The sequence below is a fragment of the Alexandromys fortis genome, unplaced genomic scaffold (genome assembly GCF_014885135.2).
Source record: "Alexandromys fortis isolate MF-2015 unplaced genomic scaffold, M_Fortis_MF-2015_v1.1 scaffold_166, whole genome shotgun sequence".
Lineage (NCBI taxonomy): Eukaryota > Metazoa > Chordata > Mammalia > Rodentia > Cricetidae > Alexandromys > Alexandromys fortis.
Window position 1 is genome coordinate 1,228,826 of NW_026068102.1, and position 12,627 is coordinate 1,241,452.

A 12,627-nucleotide genomic window follows, 5' to 3' on the forward strand; every position below is an offset into this window, starting at 1 on the left:
TCAAACTGTGGAGCAAATGGCATTCCTCGGAAGGCTCTGACAAGCCTTGCACACTCTAATTTGCTTGCTGGCATGGTTTATTCCTCCATGTGCTAATGTGTCTGTCCATGAGAACTGTGAACTGACAACCCTTGTTGGCTAATTTTCATTCTGCATTTTCTACAAAGATTGCTGAGTCCAAGGTTCAGCCCTGATGTAAGAGACTCTAGGCATAAACTTTAATATATTTGCCATAAGAACTTCACAGACCCTGATTGCAAGCATATCTTAGGGGAGACCAGGTCAGCGTAAAGCCCTGCTTTATTTTTGGAACTGTCATCATGGGTAGATTAACTAAAACACCAGGGGACAGTGTATACTTGATCCATTGTTTTTGTTTTGGGGAAGGGCAGCTTTCTCTCAGCTCATGTTTGCCTACTAATCCCGGAAACCTAGCCCTGGCTGTGACAGGGAGAGAGACAGAAACAGAGACAGAGAGAACATGATTCACAGAAGGTTTGGCTCCTGTAATAGACTCGATAATCCCAGGAATTATAATGTATTAATTACTCTGAATGTGGCCACATCAAGGAAGCTATTATGTTCCAATATCTCATTTTTTTAAATTGTCCTTATAAGCAGGCCCTGATGCTTGTCCCTATCCCTTATGTGTGAGCCAAACTCATAAGTTCCTTGAACATAAATTTCCTAGCTATTTCTGATAATAAAAAGGAAAGTGTGGCTTTAACCTATAGGGAACACATTTACCTAGCTCCAAGTTGAACCTAATCACATTGAGCAAGAAAGAGTAAAGCAAAACTTGCTCATATAATTTAAAGTCTCTCTGTGGTTAACTGCCAGACTTTTGTTGTATATGCTCCCCATATGTTTCTCATCTCAGGCTCTGAGATCACAGTTGGCATGTGAGAATATAGCATTGTTAACCATCTAGACTTTAAAAGGCAGGTGGATTCTTCTTCAAATAGAAAGTGTCTGCACAAGACCTGTTCTTGACATTATGGTCAAAAGTGACTATTGTCAAAAATGAAATCTCCAGAACACTCAGAAGACAATTCTGCATTGCCCAGTTCTCTGACTTTCTTCCCTATACCCTCCAAAACTTTCCCAGAAAAAGCAGGGGAACAAATCAAGCTTCCATAGTAAACATCTAGGAGTTGGTGATAGCCCCAGATACTATCCACGTTCCTCTGGATTCTCGTGAATTGGTGTGATCCTCTTCCATTCTCAAGAATATGCGCAGTTCCACTAGTGTACGTGAGGTGTGGCCATCATGATTTGGCCACCTCTCTTCAATATGCCTGGGATTTTATCTCCACAAATCATAGAAATGGGCACGTCTGGGCCCAAAAGAATATTAGAAGGATGGATTAGCTCCCAAGAGTAGGACGCAGAAAGCCACTGGGAGCACCTTTTCAAGTGAGATCAGTCCAGTGAGCGTGAGTTCAGTGATGCTTTCCCATGTGAGTTAGAGCAGGAATTCCTGTATCTATGAGCAAAGGGTCCCTCCTGCTCTTGTACTTCAGACAATCCCAGAAAGAATCTGAAGTACCTCATGCCCTTATCTTTTTAACATGGTTCTTCTTGAGCTCAGAGAAGTCTTACATTCTCTTCAGAAAGAAGTTAATAGAAATGCTAAGTAAATGCCTTAGACATCTACCATTAATTTACTGCTTGTGGGAGTCACTGTGTAAACATTATAGTAAAAATAGTCACCCATTTTTTAATTATCATGCTTTAGATATGACTTATTTTCATCCACTTTTAGGGTTGTCTGTGTAAACTAATTCCTTAAGACAGTCAGGAAGGTACCTCTGACTAAATAAAGGGGGGAGGGTGGATGCTTGTAAATCATCCCCTTGGATTCTTTCTATATTAGTTTCCTTTTCTTTTCCTGTGATAAAACACTGACCAAAAGCAACTTGGAAGCAGGATTTATTTGATATAAAGGTTCATCATAAACGGAAAACCAGGTCAAGAGCTTAAAGCAGGAACCTTGAAGCAGGAACTGAAGCAGAGATCATGTAGGAACACCCCCCTTCCTGGGTTGCTCTCCATGGCTCACTCTCCTTGATTTCTTCCACCACCCAGGAGCCCCCTGATTAGGGGATGTGCTGCCACTGTTGGCTGCACCCTCCTTTATCAATCCTTAACCAAGAAAATGCCCACATATGTGCACATAAGATAATCTGATGGAAACTAATCAAGGTTTCCTTCTCCCAGAGACTCTGGTCTGTGCCGAGTTGACAAAAACAATCTGGCACAGTGTCCTTAATCTGAAATGTAAGCATTGTCACATGGTTCATGCTGTGCCTCATGCATGGCTCAAGTGTGTATCACAGAGACATGTTAGGCAGCCAGGACAACCACAACTACCTAGTTTATATTAGATTCCTTAAACATTGCCATTTGTCATTTATAATGCTAGAAAAGGCATGCATGGCAAATGGGAAATCACTGTGACAACAGCAAGCCTCTGGTGTAGGTGCCATGCCTGTATAATCCTTTCATTGTGAAGAAGTTATTAGATTGAAGTAGAGTGTATAAGATTTTGGTGGGATACATATAAATGTTTATTTATATGCATATATATATACACATATAAATACAAATATGTATGTATGTATTTGATGATTTCTGATTTAAACATTGAAGCTCAGAAGTGCATCTGAAGAGGATAACTCAAATATTTGTAATTTAAATATGTAATGTAAATTAAATATATAAATTTATGGCAGCACGCATAACTTAGTTTCTCTGGACATGTTCCTAATAATTTTCTTGTCTTTTTATTTTTTGGGGAAAAATCATGAATGCTTTTGTGGTTTCTGTACTTGCTGAACTCTCCTGGCATGCTGCATTGTGGCTGGTTATGTGGCTTCCCCTCTAAAGGACGGCCAGTCCCGAACAGTGCGGCAGTTCCAGTTCACTGACTGGCCAGAACAAGGAGTGCCAAAGTCTGGAGAAGGATTTATTGACTTCATCGGCCAAGTCCATAAAACAAAGGAGCAGTTTGGCCAAGATGGGCCCATTTCGGTGCATTGCAGGTGAGCAGGGAGTCACTAATGCTAACTGGACATTTATGATAGATGCCTGACTGCTTTGAAAATGGCTGTCCTTTATTCACTTTGTATACAAGCTTGTTATAATAAGTCTGTGTAATTGAAATTTATTTGCAGATTGTTCTATGAGACATAAAGATTTGCTTTTTTTTTACATAAAATGAAAAGAATTAGAGGAATGTTTTTATCCCCTGCATTGATCCCCTATTTAAAAAAAATAAAAAACCTACAAAAAACCAGTTTTGTGTTGCCAGCAATTGTCAGTGTGTCCCCTAACAATAAGTGTAGTGCTAATCCCTGCCAGTGTTTGCTTTCTTTTTGTGTGGCTGCACTTACAACTGCCTTTCTCTATCTTTCCCCTTTATCTCTTGAAAGAGCAGTGAATAGCTGCCAAGACTTAATAGCAATACTAATTCCTGCAAGTCAATAAGTGATTAGTATGGTACCTCAGTTCAAAATGCAATTTGCTTGGAAATTGTTGCTATATCAGAAAATGAAGCACCTTCAATTTAATTATTTTCAACAGTTTCCAGAGCATTTTGTAATTTAAGTCACTGAAGTTAATAGAAATACTAAGTGAACGCCTTAGACATCCACCATAAATTTAGTGCATGTGGAAGTTGCTGCATGTGCAGAACACAGTAAAAAGAATTCTCGTTTTTTTTTTTTTTAAACTGCTGTATTTCAGGATTGTAAAAGCTTGAAGTCAGTTTTTATAATGTTTGTAGTCAGTCTTGAAAGCATTTATGTTTAAAAAGTCTGGTACTTTAAAAACTATTGTTTTTAATAACACAGGAAGCAAGATCTCAAAATAGAAAAACTAGACAGAGGCATGAGCATACACTCTCTTGTCCTGGATCTATACTTTCACGAAGACATATAATAGTGTAAAGCAGTGAGCTTTGGGTTTCTCTTCAGGTCTGGGATCATTTCTAACAATGCTTATTTCTCAGAGTTGGTAATATTTGTTTTACGCTGTCAAAATCGCTTGCTATGTGCAACTAAAGAGCAGATAAGATGTGATGTATGGTCGCCAGTGGTTAAAGTTGTTGTTATAAACTAGAGTTGAAACATCTAGTTTTTTTTGTAATCTAGCACTTAATTTCTCCACTTAATTTAGATTTTCTCTGTGTGACCTCTATAGAAAAGAATACATCTGATATTCATAATTTAAGCGTGAGCCCCCTGATACTGCTCTTTGGGGTTGTTTTCAGACAATGACGGAGAAACCCCTTAAGTACAAAGATTCACATGTTGTATACCTGTAAACTCACATATCTCTTTACCTCCCAACATCTTCTAAATACATATCTTTTCTTGTTTTTGGATGCCCTGAAATAACACTAATTTTTAGCCTATTAACCAAATATACTGAGATTCATTAAATTTAGAAATTAATGAGGCAGATACCTGTTCTTTTCTTGAATTAATAGGAATCCAGAAACGTTATATTTTTGGTTGCATTTGATTAACCACGTCAAAGTAAGATATGCTCTGAAATACCTACTTGGACGCGACAAAACTGTCACAAGTCAAAGTGCCTCATGAATGTGAGACTTTCAGGGCTCAAAGAATCTGCCAGATCCCTTTGCTGTTTGTGGGACGAATAACTTCAGCTCCTCTTTAACAACTGCCCATTGATTTAAAGCCCCACTTAGCATTTTTCCTTAGATTCATGAGAAATTGCAGTTTGTAAAAGCACACACTATTTATATGCCTGTCAGCTCCATCCCAGAGTAAATGAATTCATCTATTTTCTACAGCCTGTGACCAAGCACTACACACACCATTTAATTAAGACCCAAAAATGTAGTTTTTTTATTTCAGATTATTCAGTGTTCTCATTACCTAAACCCCCAGATGTCACCTTTTAAGAGTACAAGGGCTATCAATTAGTTTTCTTCCTTGTTGCTATGAAAATTTGGTAATTATCTTCAAATACCAAAGGAAATAGAAAGAAACTCAAAACCTTGCTGAAATGGCAGAAAGAAACTTGGGATATTTTAGCGGCTTATCACCTGAAAACAAGTAGTTCAGAGTGGTGGTTAACTATACTGTCAAAGGCCCTTTTGAGAATCTAATAATTTTAGATTTTCTAAAATTGACATATGATGTGATATTTTTATAATCAGAGCATATAGAGTATTCACAGCTTCCCAAAGAATAAGAGAAAACCATCCCATAACAAAACGTCTATTATAGAATCAGTTTTTTCATATCTAACCCAATGTTGATACTCTAGTTTGTAAGCCTGTTACACATTTGTTACCTGTTTAGGATGACATATCCTTCACAGATTATGTTACTAAAGAATAGGAAAGGGAGAATCTACAATCTACATGACGTGTTCCACATTTTTCTAATTTATCTCATACTTCACATAATGACAAAATCTTGTTGCAGGATCTACTTGAAGAATGCAAGCCAGTGTTTGATCTGTTCATACTTTTCTCTATTGATTTTATGTTATTTTTTGACCTTTTCAACTGGAGTTACATGGTGTTATAGAAATGCATTCTATTTTGTAAGCCCCAATCCTAATTACTTTTTTTTTTTTTTTTTTTTTTTTTACGTTACCACAGCATACTGCCTGGTAGTCATGTAGTGAAAGCATTCCCACTTTATCTTGAACATGCTTATGGAGAAACTGGGAATGTGGAAACTCTAGAAGAATGAATGACTGCTTCCAAAGCAAATGAGGCCAAGGCTATGAGCATGTTACTCACACTGCCTTTCTTCTCATGACAGTGCTGGCGTGGGAAGAACTGGAGTCTTCATAACACTGAGTATTGTGTTGGAAAGAATGAGATATGAAGGGGTTGTAGATATCTTCCAGACAGTCAAAATGTTAAGAACACAGCGACCAGCCATGGTACAAACAGAGGTGAGAAAACATTTGGGGTCACTTTCTAAAACGCTAAACCCTCTGTGGATTCAAAATACAGTTGCAAGATACAGACGATCACCATGGGGAAGGCGACCAATTGTTTAATATTTTAAAACCATTCTTGAAATATTAAACATTTAGAACCTGAAAATGCCGTTTTCTATTCATTAGTTAATATGTGCATTTCTCAGTATATGTCCACGATTTAGAGAATCAGAGTGGTAGTGTTTATATTCCACAAATATCTACCAAATTATACAATTTATATGCTTTCTTCAATTTACAATATTGTTCAGACTTTGATTTCAAAATAGTGCAAGCATTTGGCTTGCAATACTTAAAACATTATGTCAGCCTGACAAACATAATGGGTGTTGGGGTGACAGAGGGAAATTGGACATTTAAAAAGCCTTAACATTTAGCCAAGCAACTTACTGTGACAAGACAGAAAAGCAAACTCCATTTATTTTGCATTACCATTTTTATTGTAGAAAAATGCACATTTAAGCAAAATAGAAGCTATCTGCTTTCAGCCCCATTGGCTACTGAAAATAAGTTTCTTTTATGGGGAAAATCCTACTTTTTCTCATGCCTGTGGTTATCTGTAAATTGTAATTTTTCCATCTCCCCAACAATGCTCCAATTTATTTCAATATGACAGGGCCCTTCCTTGTATGAGAAAAGGCATGTTTCTTACCATTCTATTTTGGTGTGAGTCTTCCAGAATAGACAACTTGCAATCGCACTGAATTTTAGGATAAATGGTGCATGTATTTTGGATGTGGGCAGCCATTCTCAGGGGTGGCAAGCCAGAAAGCCCAAGGCTCCATAAGCCTCCTGCTCTTACACAGCTACCTCTTTCTTCTGTCTTAGGGTCTCTATTGCTGCCCTGAAACACCCTGCAAAAGCAAGTTAGAGAGAAAGGGGTTTGTTCTGTTTTGTTTTTTCCTTACACTTCCACTGCACTGCTCATCACTGAAGGAAGTCAGGACAGGAACTTAAACAAGGCAAGAATCTGAAGCTGATGCAGAGACCATGAAGAGGTGCTACTTTTTGGCTTGCTTCCCATGGCTTGCTCATCATGCTTTCTTATAGAACCCAGGACCTCCAGCCTAAGGATGACCACACCCACAGTGGGCTGGACCCTCCCACATCAACCACTCATTAAGAAAATTCCCCACAGGCTTTTCTACAGCTCAGTCTTCTGGGAGAGTTTTCTTGAGCTTTCCCATTCTCAGAGGACTGTATTTTGTGTCAAGTTCACATAAAACTATCAGACACAACTTTCTTTCTCGTAGACATAGAGATCTTCTATGCTTGTCACTTACTTGAGGCTATCTGATAAAATGGTAATTCTGATTGAGTCTGATGTCTGATCTGATGCTTTTACATTCTTTTTTTTTATTTGTGTGGAGGCAGAGTGCACAGGCCACAGACCACATGTGTGCAGGTTAGGGGACAACTTGTGAAAGTAATTTCTCTCATTCTGTCATGTGAAGCCCAGGAATCAAGTTCAGGTCATGAGACCTGAAGAGCCTTTAGCCACTGAGCCATCTTGTCGACTCCCCCCTACACACACACTTTTTTTTTTTCTTATAAACTCAAATTTGGTGGAAAGCAACACAAAGAGTAGAAATCCAGATTTCCTTTAGGAAAGTTTACATTTTTTTCAACTGAAAATTATCAAAAATACTTAGGTCCTTCTCAAAGATGGTTGTAGCATATAAGATGGAAGATAATATTTACTGGCATTATTATGACTTGGAATCAGTGAGTATTGTGTTGGAAAGAATGAGATATGAAGGGGTTGTAGATATCTTCCAGACAGTATCAGTGAGGTTGATGGTGAATTTAAAACAATTCTCACATGGCTAATTGCTCTTTGCTCACTGTCATTTGGTCATCGGACTAAATTAAAGTGGTAGTGTTGCTCCTTGTAGATATATTATTTTCTTTACATTGCTGGGTTTATTTTGCAATTAAAATATCAGTTTTCTTCCTTTCTTCTCTCACACCCTGTGTCCTACAGGATCAATACCAGTTCTGCTACCGAGCCGCACTAGAATACCTGGGCAGCTTTGATCACTATGCAACGTAGAAACCCCTGATCCCTTCTGGATTTTTACTACAGGCCCTTCGCTATCCATGGAGTCTCTTCTGAGCCATACAGGGCACTTGAGAAGTCCTTCTTAACTTCTAGCTAACAACCACTTAGTGGGACTATTACAAAACAAAAAACAAACTCTTCCAAGTGGACCAAGAATTCACAGTTTAATCATCTAACCTGAAAAAATAATATCAAGAACCCTGACTTAGGAGGCATCTGAAAGGATTTTATTTGCAGATACCTCAAGGATTCCAAATAAAGGGGAGGAGAAATGACAGCAAAGAACTACCGTCTTGTTCAGGATTGCTTGGTAGGGGCAGAGAGAGCTTGCCTGTGGGCCTCGAGTCAGCGCAGGACATTTGCTAGTGTGGCGTCTCACAAGAAGGTGGATTGTGCTTCAACATCGCCCCTTTCCCCATGCCACTCATACATATATTTTAGGGGTGAGGGTGGGGATGTTTAAAAGAGAAAGTCCTTGATTTCATTTTCATATTGTAAAGGATTCTGCTGACCTGTGCTTCATTTCTAACTGTGTAGTCTTTTTTCTTTTTTAAAAAATGTATCATGCGATAAAGTAAATTTAAAATGTTATGTAATTCTTCATTTTTTTTAAATTTCTGAACTGTAGGTTTTTGTAAGCTGTAGAATGGTTATCTGTAATATCTTACTGTAGAAATATCAAATAATTTGAAACTTTGCACATTTTTGTGCAACACTCAATCTACAGTATCTGTCTCAACAGATATTACTTACGCAATTGTTTGGTATAACTGGTGAGAAAGTGCCCATTCTCTGCAAACTTCAAGGGGAATTTTGTTTTGCTTTGTTTTGCTTTTGGAATCAACAGGGAGGCGCAAAGTATAAAGTTGCTGCTAACATATATATATATAAATATATAGATAGATATCTATATTTTAAGGGTATCTATGTATATATAGACAGTATGTCCACACAAAGTTGTTACTGCCATTCAGTCCTTCCATGGTTTAGTTTTTTTAAGGATAAAAGAAAAACTATAATTACCATCATTTCCAAGTTATTTTTAATATTTCAAAACTTTAATTTGTAAAGGGAATTGAGGAGTGCACATCACTGATTACTGAACCTCGCCCCTGACTTTCCTGCCCTGCCTTCCCCCACCTACTCAACCATATTCACAAGTACGGTTTCGTTAGCCAGGCTTCCAACAAAATTCAATATTCCTAACACTCTAGTGCAATAACAATTGTTAAATATCTAAGAGGTGTGCATGTGGGAAAGGTCAGTGCATAACCCTTTAGGAGGGAAGAATGTTGTAATATATCAGCTATCAAGTTGTTTTTTAAAAAAAGTATATTCAATCATATATTGTCTATAGTATGTGTATGAAATTTGCATTTACAATACGTAACAGGGGCAAAGCCAAACTCATGTTACTCTTTTCAGTCAGAAATACTTTGTGGCTGCAGCGTCTCTGGGAGATGCTGCGCTGTTTCTTCTGGCTGTGGCGTTCCTGGGAGGCGCTGTGCTGTTTGATTTGGTTTTAGTTCTGCATTTAGAGTGCCTTATAATTGATGCCTATTTTATTAGCATTTCTTTTTTCCTTTCGGTTGATTTCCATTAGTTGTTCACATCTGTTACTCTTTCAATTAAAGCATTATCTGTTTACCACACGTACAGAAACTCTTTGAATAATATGCATTCCTAGTTTTCACCCAAGTGGGGGATGTTAGTGATTGTACCCGCCCAAAGCACTTGGATAATCAGGGCCTCTCCGAAACTCATCGTCACATCAGGAAGAACAACTTGTTTCACTTCTAACCCCTTGCAAATCTGCTCTGGAGCATGCAGTAACCACCAGTCTTACAGAAAATATTTCGGGATATATTTGATATTCCATTAGGAGTATTCAGAAAGGGGCAATAAATTATATATGTATATATACATATATATGTATGTATGTATATATGTATGTATATATCTCCCCAAACCTTTCTACAGAATTTCCATAGGAAGCCATGGATGGTGGTATGAGTTTGCCACATGCTATATGTTTTTAAATTACCCTCCCCAAATCCTAAGAACTCTGAAAGAGTTTTGATACAGGTATAATATTTTGGTTTAATTTTAGCTTCATGATGCTCTGCATGGAAGAATATTTGTTTTCCCATTTTCCCATTATTAGCAGAATAAAATCCTAGAGACCAAACACTCACAAATATCGTATTTGATCATTTTTGTAAAAAAAAAGAAAAATAAAAATGAACAAACAAAAAAAAGAAAAAAATAGAAATACATATAACACTAAAAAAAAATCTAGAAGGCTACCTCAGAATGAGACTCTCTAACCTACATCAGAACCAGAGAAGAATGTGCACTCTATGGGTCTGTTATTTTCTTTTCACTTGTATCATTGAAGATTTATCCAAGTGCCAGGGTTCTCAGTGCTGTAATTTTGTTTAAGTGAAATGAAGGGAGTCAGACAGGTATCGCGTCATCTAGACATGTCATTTTGGACATGTGGGATCTAATGGAATATCACATACCAGAATGACTGGCCAGTGAGCAGTTCGTCTCTCTGCAACAAAAGCTGCCCATATGGCAGAGGGAGAAAAGACAGTAGTCCCCGAAAGAGAATGAACCAACGGATGTTTACCGGAGGAGGATGAGGCGGGCACCACTCCAGAGTCAGGAGCTGTTCTTAGGACTAACTCCCCACTGTCACTGATGTGCATTCCACTCTGTTCTTATCTCTATGACCATTCAAGATTAATTTCCCAGGCAAGCATCACTATCTGCCATTATCATAAACATCCACATTTCTAGTTTTTTTTCATCATCATAACCAGTACGGTGCTATTATTTACCTATGTATGTGTAGTTATGTATAATTTTGTAATTAGTTACAATGGTAAAATATCAAATATATAAAAGTGATTTGTACAGAACTTTATTTTAGCTCTTTTTTAAAAATGGTTTGCATGGTTAGACAAGGCAAGGACAGCCAGGGGAGGGAAGGGCCTCTAGGGAACTTTGCACTTTCTATACCTTTGTACTATGCACTGCCCTATTGATTCTACACCCAATAATGTTATTACTTGAACCCATCTGTAAGAAACTGCTTCAGAAATTCATTTATGTGTCTGTGGATAACACATCACAACAGGAAAGGAAAAATGCATAGTAGCACACACGGTTTTTTCTTTCCTGCTTTTGATTTAGCTTTGTTTCAGTCTTTCTTGTCATTTTAAAACCCCCTTCCCATTTTTTTTCTTTTTGGGTTTTGGTTTCCATTGGTATATGGCTGCCCTGATACTCCAGCAGAGATCAGAAGGCTACAGATCCATCCTCTCCATCCGTTACATGGCTTTGCCATCCAAGCTTGGAGTGTCTTTACAAAGATAACAGTTGTGTTCTTTGCTCTCATTTTGGATGCATAGACTGAAAACTCAAAAAAAAATAACTTGTAAAATGGCTTGTTAAAAAATACAATTACCTCTAATTAGTAGTACGCGTAAGTGTTTTACAGAATGAAAGGCGTGCTTTTTATTTTCTTACTTCGTTACATTGGTGGCGAAAGAAGTCTGTATGAAAATCAGTTCTTTGCTGACACAGGTTCCATTTGTTACAAATGAATTCTAATAAAAATGTCAGTGTTATGCAGCCCTGGCCTTTGTTTTTGTCCATTCCAAGCATGATGCTTCCAAACTAACCAGTTATTCCCTCTATTTTTTATTTATTATTATTTTTTGGCTATCTGCTTAGGTCCTGTGCACTCGTAGGAATATATTTATATTTCTACTAAGAACCTGCTTCTCACATGTGTCTACCCTTGAGGGTAAGCACTTTCCACAGACAAGTATAGAGAAACAATTCCATATATTCCCATACTCAAGAAAGAGGCATTGCTTTCATTCGTGGTAGAGAACATAGACAATGGCAGATCCTCTGAAAGGTCTGTTGTAGAATGTAAGCTGTGGATGTCAGCGTAATGTTGAAAGAAACCATAGCTTTCCTGCACATATAATTCCATGTTATTAGCTTATTGACTATTTAGAAACATAGCCGGGAAAACACATTGCTTCGGATTATTTGCTTAGACACTCACCATCACTAAATCGTAATAGTAGGTCAGATTTGCTTCATGTCTTGAGGAAGCAGCTCTGAAAATAGTGAGGTATTGCTGCACACACAGATCATTCTGAGAGAGGCTGACCCTCACATTCAGAAAGCTATCAAGGAAAACACAGCATCCTAATGCAGACTTCTTCATCTTAAGTGAGAGAATGTGTTATTCCAACTGGCCTCAGAAAAAGAAAGGTGTTTGTTGTCTCATATGCCCCAGTAAAAATTAAGAATGGTCTTATAATAAAATAGTGGGAATTTGCAGTCTCCTTATCTGGTTTGCACTTCTTCAATCCAAACCTAAGCTCATCATAATGCCAACAACACCCAAGTAAGAGGAAGAAGACATTCACCCTGACAGCAAAAACAGCAAATACAGCATTCTGTATAAGTGATCATCTCTGAAATACAAGTGAAGACAGGAGGGAAAAGGTTCACATTGAGTTATCAAATTAAGATGGGTTTCAGGT

General features: G+C 37.7%; 1 protein-coding gene across 7 annotated transcripts in view; it reads left to right on the top strand.

Annotated features, from left to right (window-relative positions):
* Positions 1 to 11,695, top strand: part of Ptprd (protein tyrosine phosphatase receptor type D) — a 470,962-nt gene extending 459,267 nt beyond the window's left edge. For all 7 annotated transcript variants that reach the window (XM_050123912.1, XM_050123917.1, XM_050123913.1 and 4 more), the window contains 3 exons: positions 2,890 to 3,044; positions 5,808 to 5,943; positions 7,976 to 11,695. In XM_050123912.1, coding sequence (XP_049979869.1) covers positions 2,890 to 3,044; positions 5,808 to 5,943; positions 7,976 to 8,044 — 360 coding nt within the window. In that variant the 3' untranslated portion in view covers positions 8,045 to 11,695. The remainder of the gene's footprint in view (positions 1 to 2,889; positions 3,045 to 5,807; positions 5,944 to 7,975) is intronic.
* The last annotated feature ends 932 nt before the right edge of the window (positions 11,696 to 12,627 follow it).